This window comes from Branchiostoma floridae, chromosome 12 (assembly GCF_000003815.2).
Source record: "Branchiostoma floridae strain S238N-H82 chromosome 12, Bfl_VNyyK, whole genome shotgun sequence".
Taxonomy (NCBI): Eukaryota; Metazoa; Chordata; class Leptocardii; order Amphioxiformes; family Branchiostomatidae; genus Branchiostoma; species Branchiostoma floridae.
In genome coordinates this window covers 12,788,682-12,809,768 of record NC_049990.1, presented here as the reverse complement: position 1 = coordinate 12,809,768, position 21,087 = coordinate 12,788,682, and the positions used below count along the sequence as shown (strand labels likewise).

The window sequence follows — 21,087 nt, the reverse complement described above, 5'->3', positions numbered from 1 at the left end:
TAAGTACAGGTGCAAGTCTTACACAAGCAGAGGCACGTGGCCATGGACGTCTCTAGAAGGCGAAGGAATAACTTGGGAGTTGATTATAAAACACACTCAGATTCAGGTGGCTCTACATGATTGACTGTGTTTGAGCAATGATATCACAAGATAAGATCATTAAAAAATTTTCCAGATGTGCTCAAATGCCTCCAAGGTCTCTCTCTTAAAGATCCCAATGGTCTTGTCCAGGTGACCAAGCAACAAGTATATGCAATCAGGCCATGTTGATTTGATTATATAGATGACATCCTCCGGGAACTCCAAAACTGATGCGAGCGAGCGAATAAAAAAAAAGTTTGGCCAAAAAAAAAAAGTTGCCTTCAGTATGAAATCAAAGTGGCCAGGAAGGTTGAACATAGGACTAAACACACATAGTATGGTATACCATGATCCTCTGGACCTGAATTTTCTGTACTGGTACCTCCCCCAACCAACAATTGATTTTTTTTCTTTCCGTCCTTTCACATCTTATTCTTTGACTTTAGATTCATTTTGGCATTCTATATATGGCATTAGTTATCTGTTTTCTGATACTTTTTTTTTCAATCTACGGAATATTTGTGCTCATTTTACAGCTGCTTTGCACAATTTATTGTTTGGCCGAAAACTTTTTTTTTTTGGAAATGGCCGAAAATTGGTGCGAGCGCGGATGTCATCCATATAATCAAATCAACGTGGCCTAAGCAAAAACATGGCAAACTGGTCATATGGCATTTACATGGATGTAAAACAAGCCAGGGTTTTGACCAACTTTTCATTTTTGTTGTTGTTGTTGTAGTAGAATCTTGAGATTTTTCATTGAAGAACCAGGATGGACATAATTTTGATATCAAGTTGCGGCATAGTTTGCTGAAAGTTCAGTTTATTGACAATGGAATATCCTGAAAACTACAAAAAGCCAAACATTTATGTACGAGGAAAAATGTGTCAAGCAAAAGCACTGGAACAACTGGCTCCTACAGTGACAGTACTCTGCCGATGCAGTCACATAAAAGCAAGCAAACTGGCTGATACAAAATGTTAACGACTGTTAGGAATAGAGTTTTGAAAATCACGGATGGCACTAATGTAATGTCATGTCTATGGCTAGACCCCTGTACATGGAACATCACCAACACGGCAGCTTGGTTCTATGATAAGTCTTCGGTTGGTCGGCACACAAATTTACACAAGTCAGGGGCACAAACATGTATCACCGCCCAGAGAGTTCTCCTACTCTAGTCTCAAGTCTGACTTGCCTCATAGACTGGTATAAGGCCACACCAATATAATTTCACATTGTTGGCTTTTGGACTGAAGATGAAATGATGAGCAGTTCTATTGGCTAAACAGATGCACCAAGACAGGTTTATGCTTGGTTTAACTGTATCATGGCGAGAATATAGTCAGATTCAACTTTTCCTCCCAGGTCTCCGTGTTCATCTAATGAGGTCTACAAACCAAAGAAATTGATTGGTGTGGCCGTACACTGCTCACTCCAAGTTTGGAAAGTCGTTACCAGATTCTAAGACCACGATATTCTAAAAACCTTGCATTTCATTTCAACCTATTGCTCGAAGTACAGCTTAGTCTTAAAACGTTGTTAAATGGTCTTTCTTCCATGTTTCTGTATCTTTCTCTTTGTTTCTGCAACAACAAGTAGGTCTTGAGACTTTGCTTGAGATCCCCTTGAGCCTTCTATACTTGTAAGTGACCAGTGCTAACGTTTCTTTACACAAGCAGTATCTTTGGGATGCAAATTCAAGTGACCCCATTGCTGCGCACAGCTCTAACTAGGTACAACAATGTACATGCACCCCCGTTCTACATAAGGCACTTCCGCTGTAGTGTAGACCACGTGACTGCTACAGCAGGCCCCCTAGCAGCTTCCATTCAAAACTGCAGCTGTATTTTTGTTAAGTTTACTTTTGTTTTGCCATACAAAATTGTAGTTCAGCCACAAATCTGGCTGCTGAGGGAACACAATCGGCAACAATGAGAGTAAGTCTGGTAGTACAAGTAACAAAACGTTACAAATTACACATCTACATACAAGCTAGACTCAATTAATTAAGTACACAAAGTCTACATACACAAATCACGGATAAGTAATGAGGCAAAATCAAGTACAAAATGTCTCACACAGTACAAGGTATAACGCTGGTATGAGATCTACAAACACTCTTACAAATGTCACTAATGCAGCTAGCGGAACTGCCTTGTTTCAATGTAGGTATTCCATTTTCATCACATTTCTCACTCATAAATTGTACTTTTTTTCAATATATACCTTAAAAAGAGAAGATGATATAATCTTACTGATACTAGTAGCACAAATTTTAGCTGAGACACAGATACATTGGCAGTTTCCTACAGCTTTTGAACTGGCTCTGTGTTTTCCGCAGCAATGGAATACAAACCAAATAAATCCTAGCTGCAAAGAATTACATTTACAGGGAAGGCAATATTCATCATCTATCCTTCTCACATACAATGCAAACAATTCTAGTAAAACGTTTTTAACAAAAAACGAGGAAAAAAAAACAAACTGATTTGTGCAACGGGGGACCACAGGGGTCGCATGTATGTACACACTCTGCAGCCAGGCGAAATTACAGGCTCCGCCCGCGAGGCGTCGCCAAAAACATGGCACATGGCAGGACAAATTCACCCTTCTCTACTCACAGCTACATGGAGCAAAAAGATATCAATTTCCACCTCGAGTCATTCTTATTACGATGGAGAAGTGGAGGGGGGGGGGGGGGTAAGAAACAATATTTACAGTCTTATACAGCTCATCTTATCCTAGTCATTTGATAAACATGATTCTAACCAACTTTCCTGGACGCTGACTGGAGTTTCAAGAAATGCAACACTAAAGAAACAAAGAGATTCCCTCAAAATCTTTCATTCAGTCCTCATAACAATCTGTCATTTCTCCTAAAACCTTTCCTTTCACAGACTCTCACATTCTGTCATTCCAAAACCAACTCATCTCTTCTTCATAATGCCACCTCCATTCCCTTTTACCTTTGTTACAACTCCTTTCTTACTTTTGGAGCTATTTTTCAGTCACGTTTTTGAAAATTCCTTCACACACTAGGTCCTTCCTTCACGGTCATCTATATACGAGGCTTCTCTTTCCCATACGGTGCTTGGTGAATCCTCCATTCCATCTAAAACTCACGGCAACACAGCGAGAAACGTCGGACACGCGACGCACACACAACAGTCCAAGCGACACTACAGATGGAATGTTTACAATTTCGGGAATGTGGCACAATTCATGTACAGTCTCATGCCCTGGTGGCAGGCAGCAGTTACCTTAACCAAACAAACATTATGACCACTTCTAATTAAAAAAAGAGACAATATAGCAATCGTTTTGAACTTAACACTACTTAAACGTGCTCAATGTTTAACAGTCTTGATTACAGGTGACCACATTAGTAGAGATTCCTACAAACGTTCTCCTAGTTGTGATCATTGATCGTTTACGTATCAAAAATATTCTCCTTGATTTGAAGCAAAGCTGTACACATTACTGTTTACACCTGGGTGGGGTGGGGGGGGTTTGGGTGGGTTTTTCCGTGGGTCGCCTCAGACCCAGGAGTCTGTGGGTTTCTGTGGGTCGGGGTCTTCCAGCTGGAACGTCCGTGGGTCAGGATCGTCGACGTAACCGTAGTCTTGAGACCGGTTCTTGTCTTTATTAACCTGCTAACAGAAACACAAACATCAGTTGGTGCCATCATGTCATCGGAATTGCGTTGTGATTTTTGCAATGGCCAGGTATATCAGGAGATCTTTCAGGCATTTCATGGCCTAACTTTGGATATGTGCATCTTCTAAATGTTACGTTTTTAAATTGCTACACGTTTTAACATTTCTAAAATATCTTATGACACTACATTTTTACTAAATATAACATTTCTAAGTGCTACAATTTGTGAACCTATCTTTAAAATGCAGCTCTAGATGTTGCAATTCTAAATGCCACACTTTATGCCCCATCTTTAAAATGCAACAGTAGATGTTACAATTCTAAATGCTACACTATCTTTAAAATGCAGCTCTCGATGTTACCTTTCTAAATGCTACACTTTATGCCCCATCTTTAAAATGCAACACTAGATGTTACAATTCCAAATGCCATGCATTATAAACATTGGAACACACTGCTGAATATGCTACTGTTGTTGGGTGGGCAAACTACTATCTGTTTGCAACCAGGGACTGAATTGTAAGGAGTCAACAATAAGTGGAGCTAAACTGCAAGGGTCTGGAGTGGCTGCTATTCAGGGCTAACTTGGGTGACCTCAATATGATTGCCCCATGCGCAGGCAAAGGGTAGGTTTTTAACCTGACTCACAATGGGAAGGACCCTTATTCTTTTTGATAAGTGCGTTGGGTTCTTCTGACACCCTAAGACCCTACCTTTGCATACAGGGGCTCAGTGTTCTGTTGGTTGGGTGTTCCAAACACCGGCACTCCCCCCACCGGTGGTTGGAAGTTCTGCTCCGGCCTGGTGTCTCTTTCCACAGTGGCATAGCCTACAAGGTACAACACAGTAAGGCTGTCTGTAGAACTATACAGGGTTCTAACCTAGCCTGGGTACTACTTACTCCGTCAAACAGATTCCTTTCTAGCAAAATTCACCATTGTTTGGAGTATCGCTCACTCACTTGTTTTCACAGACAATTAGGTCCAGGTTCAGGTCCAGACATGGACGTACCTGGACCTGAATTTTCTGTACAGGTACCCACCTGTCCTGGGTACCATCCAGGTAGTAGTTCACGCCTATGTTTGCTTTTGCTCACCGTCTGGGGAACTATGCATTCAAACCTTTTTTCTTTTTATCTATGCTGTGAAACTTTCTTAATATTCATAACCCTTAGAATCCCTTTATTTGCAGTTTGAGGAACAAACGTAATGAAATGAAGCTAACATGTCTTTTTCTTTTGGTAAAGGACAACAAAAGTCTCCTGGCTAGTTGAAACACAGCATAGAGGCACAAATCACAGCATAAGGACTCCCTATGCTCAACTGAACTGGCAAGAACCCTAAGATACACTGTGCGTAGATATAGAGGTGGGTAAATTCTGTCATTGACTGCAACCGGCATAGATTTGTATGAAAGTCGGCAAATTTGACACCCACCTGGAGTCAGATCTGTCATCGGGATCTCCTCTGCCGCTCCCCGACCCTGGTCTCCGCCTGAAGGACAGAACAGAACGGGAAGGTGAGACAACAATATATATGGAAGGGAAAACTCCTATGTGATACCTACACCCGTGGCCAGTGCAATGGTCTAGTGGGTTGAGTAAGAACTCCTATGTGAAACCCATACTGGTACCTATACTGGTACCCTGGACCTCCGCAATCGCCTACTGGGTACCAGTAGACTGCTGCTTGTTACTGGTTTGGTTCCCAGGTAATTCATACTTGTACAAAAAAAAAAAAGATAAAATGGCCTTTCTTGCTTAACACTCAGCACTGGAGTATTGTCAAGAGAGTTATATCAAGTTGGGACACAAAAAAACTTTTAATTGGTTCCAAAACATTTGCTTTTTGTCCAGGAATTGTGCTGAAACAGTGACAGAAATATTCCCCATGGCTCTATCCACCACATGCACTTAGTGTTTCATATCCAAACTCGCACTAAAAAGATGAGTACAACTTCTCTCTTAGTGGTTGTCACTCGGTTGTCATCTGGCTCATATCAACTCTAGTCAAAATCTACATGAAGTGAAATAACCCAGACAAAAATGACGTCTGTGTCTACATGTACTGAGACTGCCCAGGCTTCGGTCGTGTAAAAAGATATCTCTGTCTTCCTTCAAACCAACAACAGTTCAGAATTTCCAAGAGACTTGTTGCCTACAATTAGACTTAATGGCCAGAGAGTGACACAGACCAGCGATAGTGCATCAATGTGGATCACGATTCTGCCATGTGATAAGTCACACGAACACCATTAATGGTGGATCTGTAATAGTCATATTACCAGTGCCCGAAATACTTTTTTCAGCCAGGTTGTCCAAGTGGCAACCTGAGTCAAAAGCCAGGTTGCGCCATCAACATTTCAGGTTGCCCCACTTTCAAGTTGCTACTTTCTTCAAATCAGCTACTTATCCCTTATTTTTTCTTGCAGTTATATGTAACTATGTAATATGGGTTATGTTATCAAAAAATAAATACAAAAGCTTATGCATATAGGTGGGGAAAAAGCAGTGTTCCAACTACAAAATTTCAGGTTGTGCAGTGTGCAACCTGGGTTTAAGATTAGGTTGCGCCAAGCAAAATGAGGTTGCATTTTCAAGTGGGCAAGTGGGTATTTCGAGCCCTGTATTACTCTGCTGACAGTTAAACTAATACTGACACACCAGTATCATCTTAAATTTCAATTTTGATATTTTACAATTTTTTTGGTCCTGTCAGAGTCATCCTTTTTTCTAGCCTGCCTGCCATAGACATAGTGTGATAATTTGTAAATATAACAGACATAACTAATACTACAACAGATATGGCATCGCAAGGCATGAGTTCAAATCCTGCTTTTACCAAAGTGTTTTTTCTTTGTTCAGCAAATCCCATGTGATGTCTTTTAATAGAAAAAATAACCAATTCAAGTCTTCATTGTTTAAGCGCTCTCTTTTAATGTGATTTTGTAACATCCAGGCTTTTCCTCCCAAATCACAAACCGGCCAGCTTTTTTCAAAAGCTTTCTTGATTCCCTCCTGCCCTTGTTACTATGTAACTTAGTATTATTGTAGTGACCACTTGTTACTGTGTTACCAACCCATGGGTTATAAAATAGTGACTCATGGGTCGGTGTTTTGGGTTGACCCCTGGGTCGGTGTTTTGGGTTGACCCCTGGGTCGGTGTTTTGGGTTGACCCATGGGTCGGTGTTTTGGGTTGACCCATGGGTCGGTGTTTTGGGTTGACCCATGGGTCGGTTTTTTGGGTTGACCCATGGGTCGGTGTTTTGGGTTGACTCCTGGGTGTTTACTAAGTTACTGACCTGCAGGCCTGGTGCTGTTATCATGGGAGAAGTCGAGCTGTCTCCTGCCTGCCTTGTCGTCCGGCAGGGTGGAGTAGGCGTTGGAGTTGGTCTGGGGGGCGGGGAGGGTCGTGTCGTCGTACTCCAGCCCCGCCCCAGGGGACGCCCCGCGCGCCATGGTAGACCCAGGGGGCCGCGCAGCGACCCGCGCAGGAGGGAAGTGCGAGGCGTTCCAGCCGTCCTTCTTGAAGACGGGTCGCAGGTCCTTGAAGGACCAAAGTGTGGCGAGGACCTGGATCAGGGCAAGGTTGGATATTATAAGTCGATAAGGTTAGACATCCAGGTAATGCCAAAAAGCAGTTAGTCAAGCAACTGGATATGATTTTTTCAGTGACACTGAGGCGATCTGGGAGAAACTGTTTTTTAATACTCTAACTATGAATGCAAAAGAACTGAAGACAATCTTGGGTGTCCAATAGGAAACAAGATAAGGCTGTATATTATGTCTATATATGTATATGTGTATTAGTTGTGACCCGTGTAATTGTAAATTGTATTGTTCATATAAAAATGCTGTAATCTTGTGGCAATCTTTTCTTTCAATTCTCCTTTCTTTCTTTCTTTCTTACCTGCAAGTAAATCTAACCCTCGCCACACAATAAACCAGAGTCCTTTTTGAGGAACGAAATAAAGGTCTAGTCTACTACTACTCACCTGCCGTGCCGCCCTGACCACCTCTGCCGAGTACTTCTCCTTGTTCTTGTTGATAGTGACGAGCCTCTCGATGCCCCCAGCATCACGCAGGGACTTCGCGTTCTCCATATTCTTGGAGATCACCTCGTGGAGGGTGTGGAGTATCGCCACCATGGTCGGCTCGGACGTCTTCGGCGCGCTGTCACCGCCGGGCAGCCTGTAGACCAGGTCACGCATGGCGTACTTCCCGATCAACTCCTTGTTCCGGTTGTCGAGGGAGAGGTTGCGCAAGGCGGTGGCGACCGCCCGGACCACGCGGTCATTGTCCATCCGTATGAGCTCGACCAGCACGGGCAGGCCCTTGTCCTTGCGCACCATGGCGCGGACGTACGCGGCCCACTTGTTGTTCCCGGCTGACAGGTTCTGTAGGGCACCGGCCGCCGCCTCGAGCGTGTCGTGGTTCGAGCACTCCAGCAGGAGGGACAGGTACGGACGCACAACCTGAAAAAAAAAAAGGAATCAAAGTTTCAAACATCTCCTAAACACAAATGGAAACTCTGTACATATACATTGTATAATCAAACCTAAACCTCTAGGAACAGGTACAGACGCACCAACTGTTTAACAAGAAGTCAAAGATCTTGTAACTGCAAATAACAGCCTTATACATCAAGCCTAGCTATAGGGACAGGTACAGACGCACAACCTGTTTAACAAGAAATCAAACATCTCATTATTGCAAATAGAAGCCTTGCACATGTACAGTCATACCTAGCTCTAGGTATAGACACGCTACCTTGAAATAAAAATTCAAATATTGTCAAGGGCTCTAGAAAATTCAAACAAGTAATACAACAGAGGCAGTCGCACATGCAACACCTATAGAGAAAAGAATATTCAATTCTGTCTGTAGCATCGACTGTCTTGAAATCTGTTGTGCTTGATTCAAGAAATGGGAATATCTTACCATGTAAAATCAAACGCTTGCTGACCTTTACTACAGAAACTCATTTTTCTTTAACTCTTATTATCTGCTGTGTAGCTAGCTGTTTTTCTAAGTATAATGTATGTGTCCCTTAGTATTCTGTGCTCTATGGGTTTTCATACCCGAAATATAGAAATAAATAAAACACCATTATATAAGTCTACCTACCTCAGGTTGCCACAGCAGCTCCTGCCCCCTTGCAGGCTCTGCCTTACTAAGTACTATCTTAGTTTAGTTTAGTACTATCTTATGCCATTGTAGGATCTGCTTGGAGATTACTTCCACCTACCTCAGGTTGCCACAGCAGCTCCTGTCCCCGTGCAGGCTCTGCCCTCTGCGGAATGGGCCCCGTCCCGTCCCACTGCTTGATCCCGCTGTCTTCCGACTTCTTCTTCCCAGAACCGAAGCAGCTGGTGGGCTTCTTCTTGGGAGGGGGCTGGGCAGACTTGGGTGGCTCAGCCAACTCGAACCGCTGCGCGCTCGGCACCTGTTTAACAAGTCACTATTAGACAGCCTCCCACACAGGCAGGGTTGAACAAGTTTTCTAAAATCCGCTTGTCCTATCGGGCAAGCACATAAAAAAATGTACTTGCCCGAACCAATTTTTCACTTGCCCAAAATTCAAATGTCACTGTTACTAGTATATGCATTTTCACTTCCAGCAGTGGAATTCTCTGTAGACAATTGCTTGATGTCATGACTGTAAAAAGTAACAAGTATATCAAAATTGCACTAAAATCAATGGAAAAATCTTACTTGCCTGATCGGACAAGTGGGGTAGGACATGCACTTGCCCGAACAGCACTTTCACTTGCCCTGGACAATAGGGCTATTGGACTTGTTTATCCCTGACAGGGTTGACTATTGTGGCAATGCCTAATGATATCACCCGACATTTCAGCCACAGAAAACGGGTATTACTATTAGAGGCGTGGCTTCTAACCAACTGTCAGCGCATCAGAGAAATGCCTTTTTGTTGTCCAAAGGCGCCATATATAAGATAACAGTACCGGCATAACGTTTCACAGTTCTTTCAGCATCCAGATGTCTTTATCATGTACCAAATTTAAGATTTGTCAGTTCTGTGGGTACCATATACTGACCTAGCATACGAAAAAAAACATAACTAAAAAATAAACAGATCTTTGTGCCCGCCGCATGTAACTGTCAACAAAGGAGTCAATAATAATAAACAAACCTCCTTGGGCAGCCTGAAGGACAGGTTGCGCAGCACGCACATACAGTTCTCCACAGACTTGTTGTCCATGTCGTTCTTCCCGATGGCGGTCTGTAGAACGTGGAGGAGGGCGTCGACTAAACCGTCGCACTCGCGCATCTTCCGCCGGGCGTCCGGGCCCGCAGAGCTCACGTTACGCAGGCAGCCTGTGGCATTGCGGAAGACCACGGACCTATAAACAAACAAGCAATTATTGAATTAATCAATTATTTGTCAGAAAAGGCGTGGCAGTCAAATGCTGAATTATACCCTCTTTACAAAACAATTAATGTATTGCATCATCATCTTGTGTGTCACATATTGTTACACAACATCATACATTTAAAACAATTTTAAAAGCCAGTATATGGACCAGTGCTCTCCAAGCAGATCTTACAGTAGCATAAGGTAGTATTGAAAGCTGGCAGAGAAGCAAAGCCAGCCTAGGACTGTTTTTAGCTGACTACACTCCATGGCCAATTTGGTACTAACTTATGCCATTGTAGGATCTGCTTAGAGATAAGACCAGTGCAGGATAGGTGCAGGTAGACACCAGAAATACCTGCACAGCTCTAATTAAAAAAAAAACAAAAAAAAACAGGACTGACCACTGGATGTCGCGGGGTTTGCTGTCTGCGTCGGGGCTTGCCTCCCAGCCTGAGTGTGGGATGATGATGCGGTTGGTGAGCACGGTCAGGGCATCGTCGATAACGGCCTGCTTCAGGGGAGGGTGGGACGAGAGGTTCCACAGGACACCGGTCACCAACTCCTGAACCTGGGTACAATCATAATCAATTATTGTAAATGCAGAAGCTTTCGCTGTGGTTTAATGTTCACGACTTACGCGGTGGCTGCTTCAACGCGAACTTGAAACCACCGCAAACATTTTTCCATGGCAGTAAGAGACTACAGTGCATGGTGCTACCATGAACTTAAAACCACCGTGAACTTTTTCCCGCTACCGCGAACTTAAATCCCCCCGAACTTAAATGCATTTACAGTATTTTAATTCTTTCATTTTTGTCTGCAAATGGCCAAAAATGCCATAAAATCAATGCCTCCATATCTATACTTGTAAAGAATACATTCAACTGCATGATCCTGAATCTGTGTACAATGATTAACAATTCTTTTAGTTCTTTCATTTTTGGTCTGATAATGGCCAAAAATGCCTTAAAATCAATTCTGGGCAGATATTGGGATGCTTCCATATCCATACATTCAACTAAAGTTGGTGCTTTTAGACAAATTTGCACCATTTTTTCATCTATGCTGCTGAACTAGTTATCTCTATTCTTGTCATAATTACAATTACTTTGGGATTTCTTTGCCTACAGTACCAAGATTACGTTTCTGCATGTTCTTTTGAACTCTCAAGTCTCCCGCTCTATTTTAAGTTTACCACATTTGATTGCAATCAATATTCTGTCAACCAATTACCAATAAAATTTTGTTCTTCACATTTCATTTAATTGTATTTCATTTACAAGGCAGACTCCAGGAAAAAGTGTACTACAACAAACAAACAAACAAACAAACAAACAAACAAACAAACAAACAGACCTCTGTGTCTGGCGTCTTCCTCAGAAGGCGCACCAACGCAGGAATCCCGTTGGCGTTGTTTATGGCGCTCTTGTTCTCATCGTTGGCCTTCCCGTAGGCGAGGTTTCTCAGCGCGCCCGCCGCGTTTCGGTGCACATCCGGGCTCGGGTGGTCCAGGAGCTGAACTAGTTCCGGGATCCCGCCCAGTGATCGGATCTTCGCTTTGACCGGGTCGTCACCGTAACAGAGATGCTGAAGGTATGCTGCCGCGTTCGCCTGTGATAGAAGGAAGGAATTAATGGTTTATACATGGTACTTCAGTGCTAGAAATAAAATCTTGTAGCATGTCAAACATTAAGCCCAGAGATCGGATCTTCGCTTTGACCGGGTTGTCTCCGTAACAGAGATGCTGTAGGTATGCAGCCGCGTTCGCCTGTGATAGAAGGAAGGAATGAATTAATGGTCTATTGAAACATGTTTTTTTGCCACTGGAAATACGTTTTTCAGCCAGGTTGCACAGTTAGCACTTTCTTCAGATCAGCTCTTCATACATTAACTTTTCTTCCAGTTACACGTGATTGATGAAAATGTAATTTTGTAAGTTAAAAATGCAGATGCATTTGGCTGTGGTTGAATGAAGCAATGAATGGATAATAATTGACACATGATTCTTCAGTGCTCAAAACACTTTTTTCAGCCAGGTTGCCCAGTTATTCCTTTTTTTTTTCAAATCAGCTCTTGGAAATGTAATTTTGTAAGTTAAAAATAACAACAGAAATTAACAACACGGGCTCCTAAACAATACGAGGGACAGAAAAAGACTAAAATCTGGAGACAGTCCTGGCATACACTAAACCTACCTGTACAGGAGAGCGAGGAGCTGGTCAGGTCATCCATTAACAAATCATTTTTTTCTAATAACTACAGACCATTAGAAGATATCAAACGTGAGTTTGTAGTTCTCATCATCATGCAAGTGAAAAACATAGCTTCATTGCAGTGGTATGTACCGGAGTATTTTCTGAATGAGAAAAGATTGGAAGGGCAAAATGCCAATGTAGTCAAATAAACAAACGTATACCGGTGCAATGGCCGAGTGGGTAGAGTGATCACCTTGCATTCGGTAGGTCGTAAGTTCGATCCCCGGCCGAGTCATACCAAAGACTCGAAAAAAGGTACATGCTGCTTTCTCTGCTATAATAGCACTCAGCACCAATGAGGAAGAGTATGGAAGTTAAACACACATCACTACCAGATAACCAGCCCCCTGCTGTAGTGGCTTGCACATGTGTGGCCCAAGGGCTTCGAAGTGGGGATGGGTGCCACCCTACGCGTCTGTAGATGCATGGGCAAACTTTAACTTTTTCAACTCTTTAAACAAACGTACCTGCACGGGAGGGTGAGGCTCTCGCAGCATCTCAATGAGTTCCGGGAGGTCGGGGTCACGCCAGGCCATCGGGTCTCGGTGCGTGCTGTCCAGGGACGGCGTGTGCGCACGTAGCGACCCCATGCTGCCTGATGAGACGAATTGAGATAAACAGGTTTTATTATCTGTATCTATATAGCTGGAATAACCGCCCTTCGGTGTAACACACCAGCTTCTGTATCTGTATCTACATAGCCGGTATAACCGCCCTTCGGTGTAACACACCAGCTTCTGTATCTGTATCTAATAATAATAGCCGGTATAACTGCACTTCGGCGTAACACAGCAGCTTCTGTATCTGTATCTATATAGCTGGAATAACCGCCCTTCGGCGTAACACACCAGCTTCTGTATCTGTATCTATATAGCTGGAATAACCGCCCTTCGGCGTAACACACCAGCTTCTGTATCTGTGTCTATATAGCCGGTATAACCGCACTTCGGTGTAACACACCAGCTTCTGTATCTGTATCTATATAGCTGGAATAACCGCCCTTCGGCGTAACACACCAGCTTCTGTATCTGTATCTATATAGCTGGAATAACCGCCCTTCGGCGTAACACACCAGCTTCTGTATCTGTATCTATATAGCTGGAATAACCGCCCTTCGGTGTAACACACCACCTTCTGTGTCTGTATCTATATAGCTGGTATAACCGCACTTCGGCGTAACACACCAGTTTCTGTATCTGTATCTATATTAGTGTATAGCTTGTATAACCGCCATTCGGCGTAACACACCAGCTTCTGTATCTGTATCTATATAGCTGGAATAACCGCCCTTCGGCATGACACACCAGCTTAAAGATACATAACACGCTAAAAGGTACATTGTCATAGCCTTTGGGCTGAATTGCAGTGTACATGCTGAGATCAACTTGGAAGATTGCTTAAAACTTAATGTACCATCCACAGACTTTGAGAAACATTCTCACAGATAGTCCAGACAGATAAGGTGGTGTGCATGATCATGTATCACATCTGAACTGGCTATAGTTGTCTGAGCTCCCATGTTGCTAAACTTAATGAATCAAGAATTACAGTACAGGGATAAACAAGTCCACCGGCCCTATTGTCCAGGGCAAGTGAAAGTGCTGTTCGGGCAAGTGCATGTCCTACCCCACTTGTCCGATCGGGCAAGTAAGATTTTTCCATTGATTTTAGTGCAATTTTGATATACTTGTTACTTTTTACAGTCATGATGTCATGACATCAAGCAATTGTCTACAGAGAATTCCATTGCTGGAAGTGAAAATGCATATACTAGTAACAGTGACATTTGAATTTTGGGCAAGTGAAAAATTGGTTCGGGCAAGTACATTTTTTATGTGCTTGCCCGATAGGACAAGTGGATTTTAGAAAACTTGTTCAGCCCTGGAGTAGCATACCTGGTGTCTCCGGTTCGGCCAGTGGGGCCCGCATGACCGGCGTTCCCGGGTCTTCCATGTACGACACGGGCGCGTAGTTGTCGCTGGCGACCGGCGGCTGCCCGTTGTAGTTGGAGTACTCCCTGCTGGGGGTTGTACTGTAGGGGTTGTGGTAGTCCTGTCTGGAGTAGGTCTCCGGCTCCCGGGGAGGGGTCGGGTTGTGGTAGTAGTCGCCTTCTGTCGTGGACGAGGGGTTGCGGTACGGCCCCAGACCTGTGTCCTCCTCCTCCAGCCTTTCCGGGGCTTCGTACGGATTTCTGCCCTCGTAGGGGTCGCTGTAGGAATGAATGAATGAATGGATGAATGAATGAATGAAACTTTATCAACTTGCAAGGCTCCCAGCCCACATGGGCTTATAATATAAGACAACGAAACAATACATAGAGTCCAATGATATGGAGTCCAATGAAATGGAAAATAAGTAAAAAGGAATAATAAATCAAGATCCAACCAGAATTGACAATGATGGCATCACAGGAAAAGGGTTATGTTCAACACAAATAACAGTATGACTTGTACATTATACAGTGCTCGAAATACATTTTTCAGCCAGGTTGCCAAGGCGGCAACCTCAGTCCAAAACTAGGTTGTGCCATCAACATTTCAAGTTGTCTCACTTCTAAGCTAATACTTTCTTCAAATCAGCTTCTTAAATTATCTTTTCTTCCAGTTTCATGTAACTTCTTATGTTTTATCTTATCAAGAAATAAATACAAAGCTTACGCTCGTAGGTGGGGAAGCAAAATTTGTGTTACAGGTTTAAAATAAAATTGCGCCAAGCAAAATGTGGTTGCGCTTGCAACTAAGCAAGTGGGTATTTTGAGCATTGCATGCAACTACTTACTTAGGCCTAGGAAAAAAATGTTGTGTTTCCTGTTTCAGTCCTGAAAAAATTAGGGTCCGTAGGTAGGGGATATCTTTTTTTTTTCTTGTAATTTTTTTTAGGCTAGCCAAAACTCTAGTGATACATATTACAATACAGTTGAACAAAGTAAACTGAAATGCATGAGGACACTTGTCTTTCAATGTCAAACTGATTTTGTGCACAGTAGATACATTTATCCTTCATTAGATAGGACAAGCAGACTGTTTTTACTTCAATAGGAAGCAGGCTGAATAAAAATTCTAACTGGAAGCTTTGTGACTCCACTGCCCACCCAAAAAAAAGTCTTAGGGTCGGCAGGTTTTTCTAGGGAAGGTAGGGAAACAGGAAACACAACATTTTTTTTTCCTACGCCTTACCTTACTTTATATAAACATTATACAAACTTAACACATTGTTAACTGATAGACATAACAGTAAAAGAGAAGAGCCACACCTGTAGTTGCTCTGTGGCGGCGCCTCCATGTGTCGCGGCGTGCCACGGTTGGACGTGTTGTCGCGGTAAGGGTCGTAGTAGTTGTCTGCGGGGTGGTTCCTTGGTACAACCTCCGTCACTGTGCGCGTGTGAATCACCTGCAATCAATCAATCAACCAATCAATCAATCAAAGAACTTAACTAGCATTTGGCAGACTTCATTATCTGACTGCTAATTTACAAAGCTCAAAAACTTTCTCAACGTGTTAGACAAATTAAGGTGACTTCAAAGTACAGTGGCGTTTTTCTATGTATTTTCACAATACAACAATGGAATTCTTTTATTGTTGACTCTATTTTTCTGAGATGACCAATGCTTGATGCCATGACTGTGAAAAGTGACTAGTATCAAAACTCATGGAAAAATCTTCCTTGCCTGATCGGGCAAGTGGGGTACTACATGCGCTGATCCTATCAACACTTTTACTTGTCCGGGACAATCAAACTGGTGGACTTGTCCAACCCCGTACTTATTTGTCATTATACAATTCACAGTAGACAAATAAATCACAGAATAACAGTGACAGAAGTACACCTTTGTACGGAGTGAGTCGTTACCTTGGTTACAGTGACGGACTCCGGCTGGGATGAAGCCGGATGTTGAGGGTTGGAGTGTGAGCTGTTGATGCTGTGTAGCGACTGGTGAGAGGAGTGTACCGGAGCATCCCCGTTGTTCCCTCCGTTGTAGCTCCGCTCTGGGTACCGGTCGGGATGCGGCATGGCGTCCTTCATCCCCTCCATGGGGTCATCATGTGTGTCCATCACTCCGCGCTCCTGAGGGAGACAGACAGCTGTCAATCAGGCTGCCAATCACTCATTTATCTGAGTTCTTACCTTTACAGAAAATTCAGACTATCTGACTATATTTATACACAACCTAAATAGTTTAGAATTTTAGAGAATTTTAAGTTAAAATAGTGCACTCTGAGGCATCCTGAGGGGCAAAATTACTGACAGTCTTCAACTCAAGTGTGACCTAGTGTAATCCCTGGTCAATCAGAATTTTATCCTTGTCAGAGGATCTGCTCCCCAGTGCAAGTCTAAAGGGCCTTCTCATTAATCTCCAAGCAGATCATATGGTAGCATTCGATAGTATCAAAAGCTGTCAGAGGAGTGAAGCCGGCCTAGGAGTGTGTTCGGCTACTGGAGATCTGTCGTCACTGAAACCTTTCCCAGTGGCTGATGACTCCCTTTGGCCGGCTATAGCCCTTAGCTGGATACTATCTTATGCCACTGGTAAATCTGCCAGGAGATTACTCCTCAGGGCATCTAGTGACTAGTGGCTATAAGCCTGACCCAGAATATCCAATCTTGGGTCAGGTGACTTAAGATGTGAGCTCACCTGTAGAACCTTAAGACAGGAGTCGACCAGCTGAGAGCCCGACATCTTGGAGTCTGCGTCACTCTCGTCGTCCTCCGGGGCGTGCTGCTGGGGAGGGCGCCAATGGAACGACTCGTCTGTGGAGGAGATCGAACTCATGCTGCGGAGAAGAGAAACCAAGGTATAGTCAAACTTGTATTAGCGGCGGCCACCTTTGGATAGCGGCCACCTGGCCATAGTGGCCACTTTTTGTTGGGCCCTTGGATTTTTCCCATTTACGTTAAGCATTAAGAAATAGTCTATAGCGGCCACCTTTCCAACGCGGCCACGGCCACACGATTTCCGGTCCCGTAGATACAGAAGCACTGCCTATTGCAACCATATGGTGGCCTTATGTCACCCTGCACCGAGTTTAAAATCGTAGTTTGTGAGGATTTGGAGTTCCTAACACTGGTAACAGGTCATTTTGGCGGTAGCGGAAGGTACGCAGGGTTCTAGCTAGCGCAAACCGCTACGCTCATTTTGGGGCCGCTACGCTTATTTTCAATACAAAGTAGCGGCATTTTGACTGTATTTATTTGTGCAATAATGCCACATCAAATGCAAAAAACGTTGGTTTCAGTTGTTTCAGAGGGAATCACAATGAGCAAAACACAAATACATGTGCGGGCGCTGCCTGGCGTGACTTATCAGGTCCCACAGAGCGCACGGCCGGGGCGGGTCTTCATGTTGCCCTCCCATATGTGGCAAGCCCAGAGTGTCGGCTTTATTCGATGCCATATTTGGGCTAGACTGGCTTATTACGACTTGCCGAGGGAGTGTCCTTGTATGACAATCTTTTTCGTGGAACTTGAACAACTACAACTACAAATACGTTTCCTCCTCGTCCTCAACGCTTTTTCCTCGTAACTTGCGCGCCTACCTTCAATAAACTGCATTAATAATTTTTAAGGATAGAAAAAATAATAATCAGACACTTGTCCCTCATACACTTGGCACGTCCCGATCAGGCCGTGGGAGGCTGTTGAAAAAGTTCGTCACAGTAGCAGATACTTTTGGTCATTTTATCAAAGTAAAAACTAAACTAACAATATATAATGTGAAATATTTTTGAAAAGTTGGAGCACTGTTACCATCAGATATGCTTTATGAGCATTTGTTTTTGTCATTTAATCATCAGATATTGTCAGTTCAGTCTTTGTTTTGGAAATTCCAAACGCCGTTTGTCCTCCCCAGAAGTAAACCTGACTAGACAACACCCCCAAAAGGGCGGAGTCTGCACTGCCAGCAGGCTGGTGCCAGAGACTGTGTAGTGCAGTGGGCGGAGTCAAGTCTCTTTAGCCTCTAAAAAGTTTTGCCGCCAGCACAGCCCCAGTGCAGTGGGAGGAGCATTGTGCATACAAGCTGTGGGAATGAATTTCCCTGGAGAGACCCGCCTCATAGATGAATACATTAAACCATATTTGGTGTGTCTCAAAGGAACGTGTTTTCTTTCTATCTTCTGGTAGTGCCTGCAGAGGAATCAGCAATACGATATGACATGTAGGGGGAGGTGTAAAATGTAAAGTGTTCTGTGTTCTTTCTCTCACTAAATTTCTGGAATTGATTTACAAGAGAGGTAGAGTGGCTTACATTGATAAACATGTTAAGATTTTGGCAGTGTGATGTAGCCATTCTTTTTTTAAGTATTGTAAACATTGTTCCCACTGCCATGAAATTGAATACAGTATTCTGAACATTGTATGGAAATGGAGGAACATTGAGGAAGTCTAAGCAAATTTGGAAATTTATGTAGAAATGATTACAGACTTTTGAAATTAATTCTTAACTTTGATTTGACTCTCTAGTAACTTTTAGTAAAATGATGTTACTTACCTGTTTCTAGGTTTACCTGTTAATTCTTTGTTTCTATGTATGAGTAAAGATATCTTGTGACAAGGTCCTTTGTAAGGGTAACACAGTGACAAGATGCAAAAGTATAAGAATTACCCATCAAGAATACATATTGAGAAAACAACAATTTTCCTTTTATAGGTCCCTAAGAATGGCCCATTTCAATTTTATATTTCCAAAAGCTCCATACCGTGGAAGGGGGGAAAGCCCCCCTTCCACACCATCCTCCCCTCGGTCGCTTCGCGCCCTCGCGCTTGGTCGCTTCGCTCCCTCGCCTGTACCACTACGCTCAAATTTCATCCTAGCTAGAACCCTGTAATCTTGTCAGCTTATTTTTGCTGTTTTGGTCATTTTCATCATCCTGTATATTTACAGTTTAGTATGCCATGTGCTGTGACATTATTTCATGCAAATGTCAGACTTATGCCACAATGGCTTATGCAATTATGCCATTTTGTTCATATTGGGGTGAATGGGAAATGGTTTGGTTTTTTTCAGATTTCTATGCAATTCCCTGAACTATGCAATTGGCCATAATACAACTAGTTGGAGTCTACTGTATTTGCATTGAATGCATATTAAAAAAAAAATCAAAATATAACACCTCGTGTTATACACAAACATTTAACATTAATTATAACAACCAGACACTGTCAGGTTGTCGTGTTAAAAAGAAAAAGAACAATATGTGCATGTTCAGTTTCAAACAGGAAAATGCAGACACACACATACATGTATAATCAAAACCATGACAGTTTGCGTAGATACTAGACAGACTACAAATTATAATGTTATACTTTTGTAGCTACATGCACCTGAGATTGGATCAAAAACACTCAAATATCAACACAACTTCTGAAAAACACTAGACACTGCATTTATCACTTAAGACTCAATGAGATATTGCAACCCTTCCTCAATCTAAAACAAAAACAGAATAATGGCAAAGAACCCAGGACAAAAGTAACCAAAAGGCACTTCTTTGCAAATTTTACATTTCATTGTCACAAAATCATCAAAAAGTGAGCCATACGATTGAAAAGTTTAAAACTGATTTTGCAACCCCTTTCAAGTAAAATGGGCTTATTATTGCAACAATTTTTGCTAAAAGACCATCATGAAACTTTTAAGACAATGTTCTTTGTGCCCTTGTCTATCCTAACTTCACACACAGCAAATTGAAGATGTTCACACATACAAAATGTACAGTATTATTAACTGATGTAGTCTGCCTGCAGAATGATCACTTGTCCTATACACTCATTCAGTAAAATTTCCTAAATGATGAGCAATTCCGGCTCCTAAACCTACACAGCAAATGATGTATCCTGGCATCCATCCTATTCTAGCTCTGGTTGGTTGCTGTACAGAATAGTCTGTCTGCAGTCCCCATTGAAATGTTTGTTCCTTATGCAGTACATCCTGTGTTATACACGTACAAACTGTACATGTACCAGAAATCAGATATTTTCAGTAGCAGTGTAACAGAGCAAACTTCCCAATGCCTGTTGGAATGACGTAACCATGTCTTTATCAAGAAAGTGTGACTTGGAGCCATTCGGAACACTTGCTAATACATGATATTTAAAGTAGAGATTCAATACTCAAGTACCAAAAGCTTGTTTTTCCCAGACCATTCATGAGCAAGGTACTAGCAACCAGAGGAGCGAACCAGAGCTAGCAAAGGGTGGATATCCAGAATCTGATGGATGAATCAGGACTGAGGACAATCTTTTCCAAGCTGGTTATGCCCATCCTAATGTAATCTACTCTACTTCCATGGAGTCTAATGTTTTTGAGGAGTGTCAAGGCAAGGCAAGCTTTCCCATCACCTCTGTCAAGTCTTCAGTCTCATTAGGCTGCAAAAATGAAAAAAGGAGCACTCAATTATGGGTCTTTATTTAGAATTAGATGTCACAACAAATATTGTTATTGTCTAAAGGATTTATAAATTACAGGTTGAACACAAACAGAGGTTTTTATGTTGTAATTAGGAGTTTGTAAATTGTACTCAAACATGGTTCTTTTTTCCAGATGCTATAATCAAAAGGATGTAGATTGTACTCAAACATGGGTCTTTATCTAATAATTTATTCAGACGGATGATTGTGAATTGCACTAGAACATTTGTCCTTCTTCAGATGTTACAATCTGAACTAAAATTGATTGCACTACGGTACCGGCACTCAAGCATGGGCTGTCA

At 42.6% G+C, this 21,087-nt stretch overlaps 2 protein-coding genes across 2 annotated transcripts in view; both read right to left on the bottom strand.

Moving 5' to 3' along the window:
- Positions 1-650: 650 nt before the first annotated feature.
- The window catches only part of LOC118427953 (armadillo repeat protein deleted in velo-cardio-facial syndrome homolog), a 72,260-nt gene continuing 51,823 nt past the window's right edge, over positions 651-21,087 (bottom strand). Inside the window, exons 2-15 of the mRNA XM_035837919.1 lie at positions 17,013-17,151; positions 16,229-16,444; positions 15,632-15,768; positions 14,274-14,587; positions 12,846-12,973; positions 11,480-11,734; positions 10,525-10,691; positions 9,899-10,109; positions 8,990-9,187; positions 7,737-8,216; positions 7,044-7,314; positions 5,179-5,235; positions 4,456-4,571; positions 651-3,738 (exon numbers count right to left, since the gene is read on the bottom strand). Of these exons, the coding sequence (XP_035693812.1) occupies positions 3,622-3,738; positions 4,456-4,571; positions 5,179-5,235; positions 7,044-7,314; positions 7,737-8,216; positions 8,990-9,187; positions 9,899-10,109; positions 10,525-10,691; positions 11,480-11,734; positions 12,846-12,973; positions 14,274-14,587; positions 15,632-15,768; positions 16,229-16,444; positions 17,013-17,151 (2,806 nt within the window). The 3' untranslated portion in view covers positions 651-3,621. The remainder of the gene's footprint in view (positions 3,739-4,455; positions 4,572-5,178; positions 5,236-7,043; positions 7,315-7,736; positions 8,217-8,989; positions 9,188-9,898; positions 10,110-10,524; positions 10,692-11,479; positions 11,735-12,845; positions 12,974-14,273; positions 14,588-15,631; positions 15,769-16,228; positions 16,445-17,012; positions 17,152-21,087) is intronic.
- The window catches only part of LOC118427952 (ran GTPase-activating protein 1-like), a 5,424-nt gene continuing 3,537 nt past the window's right edge, over positions 19,201-21,087 (bottom strand). The window contains exon 4 of the mRNA XM_035837918.1: positions 19,201-20,743. Coding sequence (XP_035693811.1) covers positions 20,690-20,743 — 54 coding nt within the window. The 3' untranslated portion in view covers positions 19,201-20,689. The remainder of the gene's footprint in view (positions 20,744-21,087) is intronic.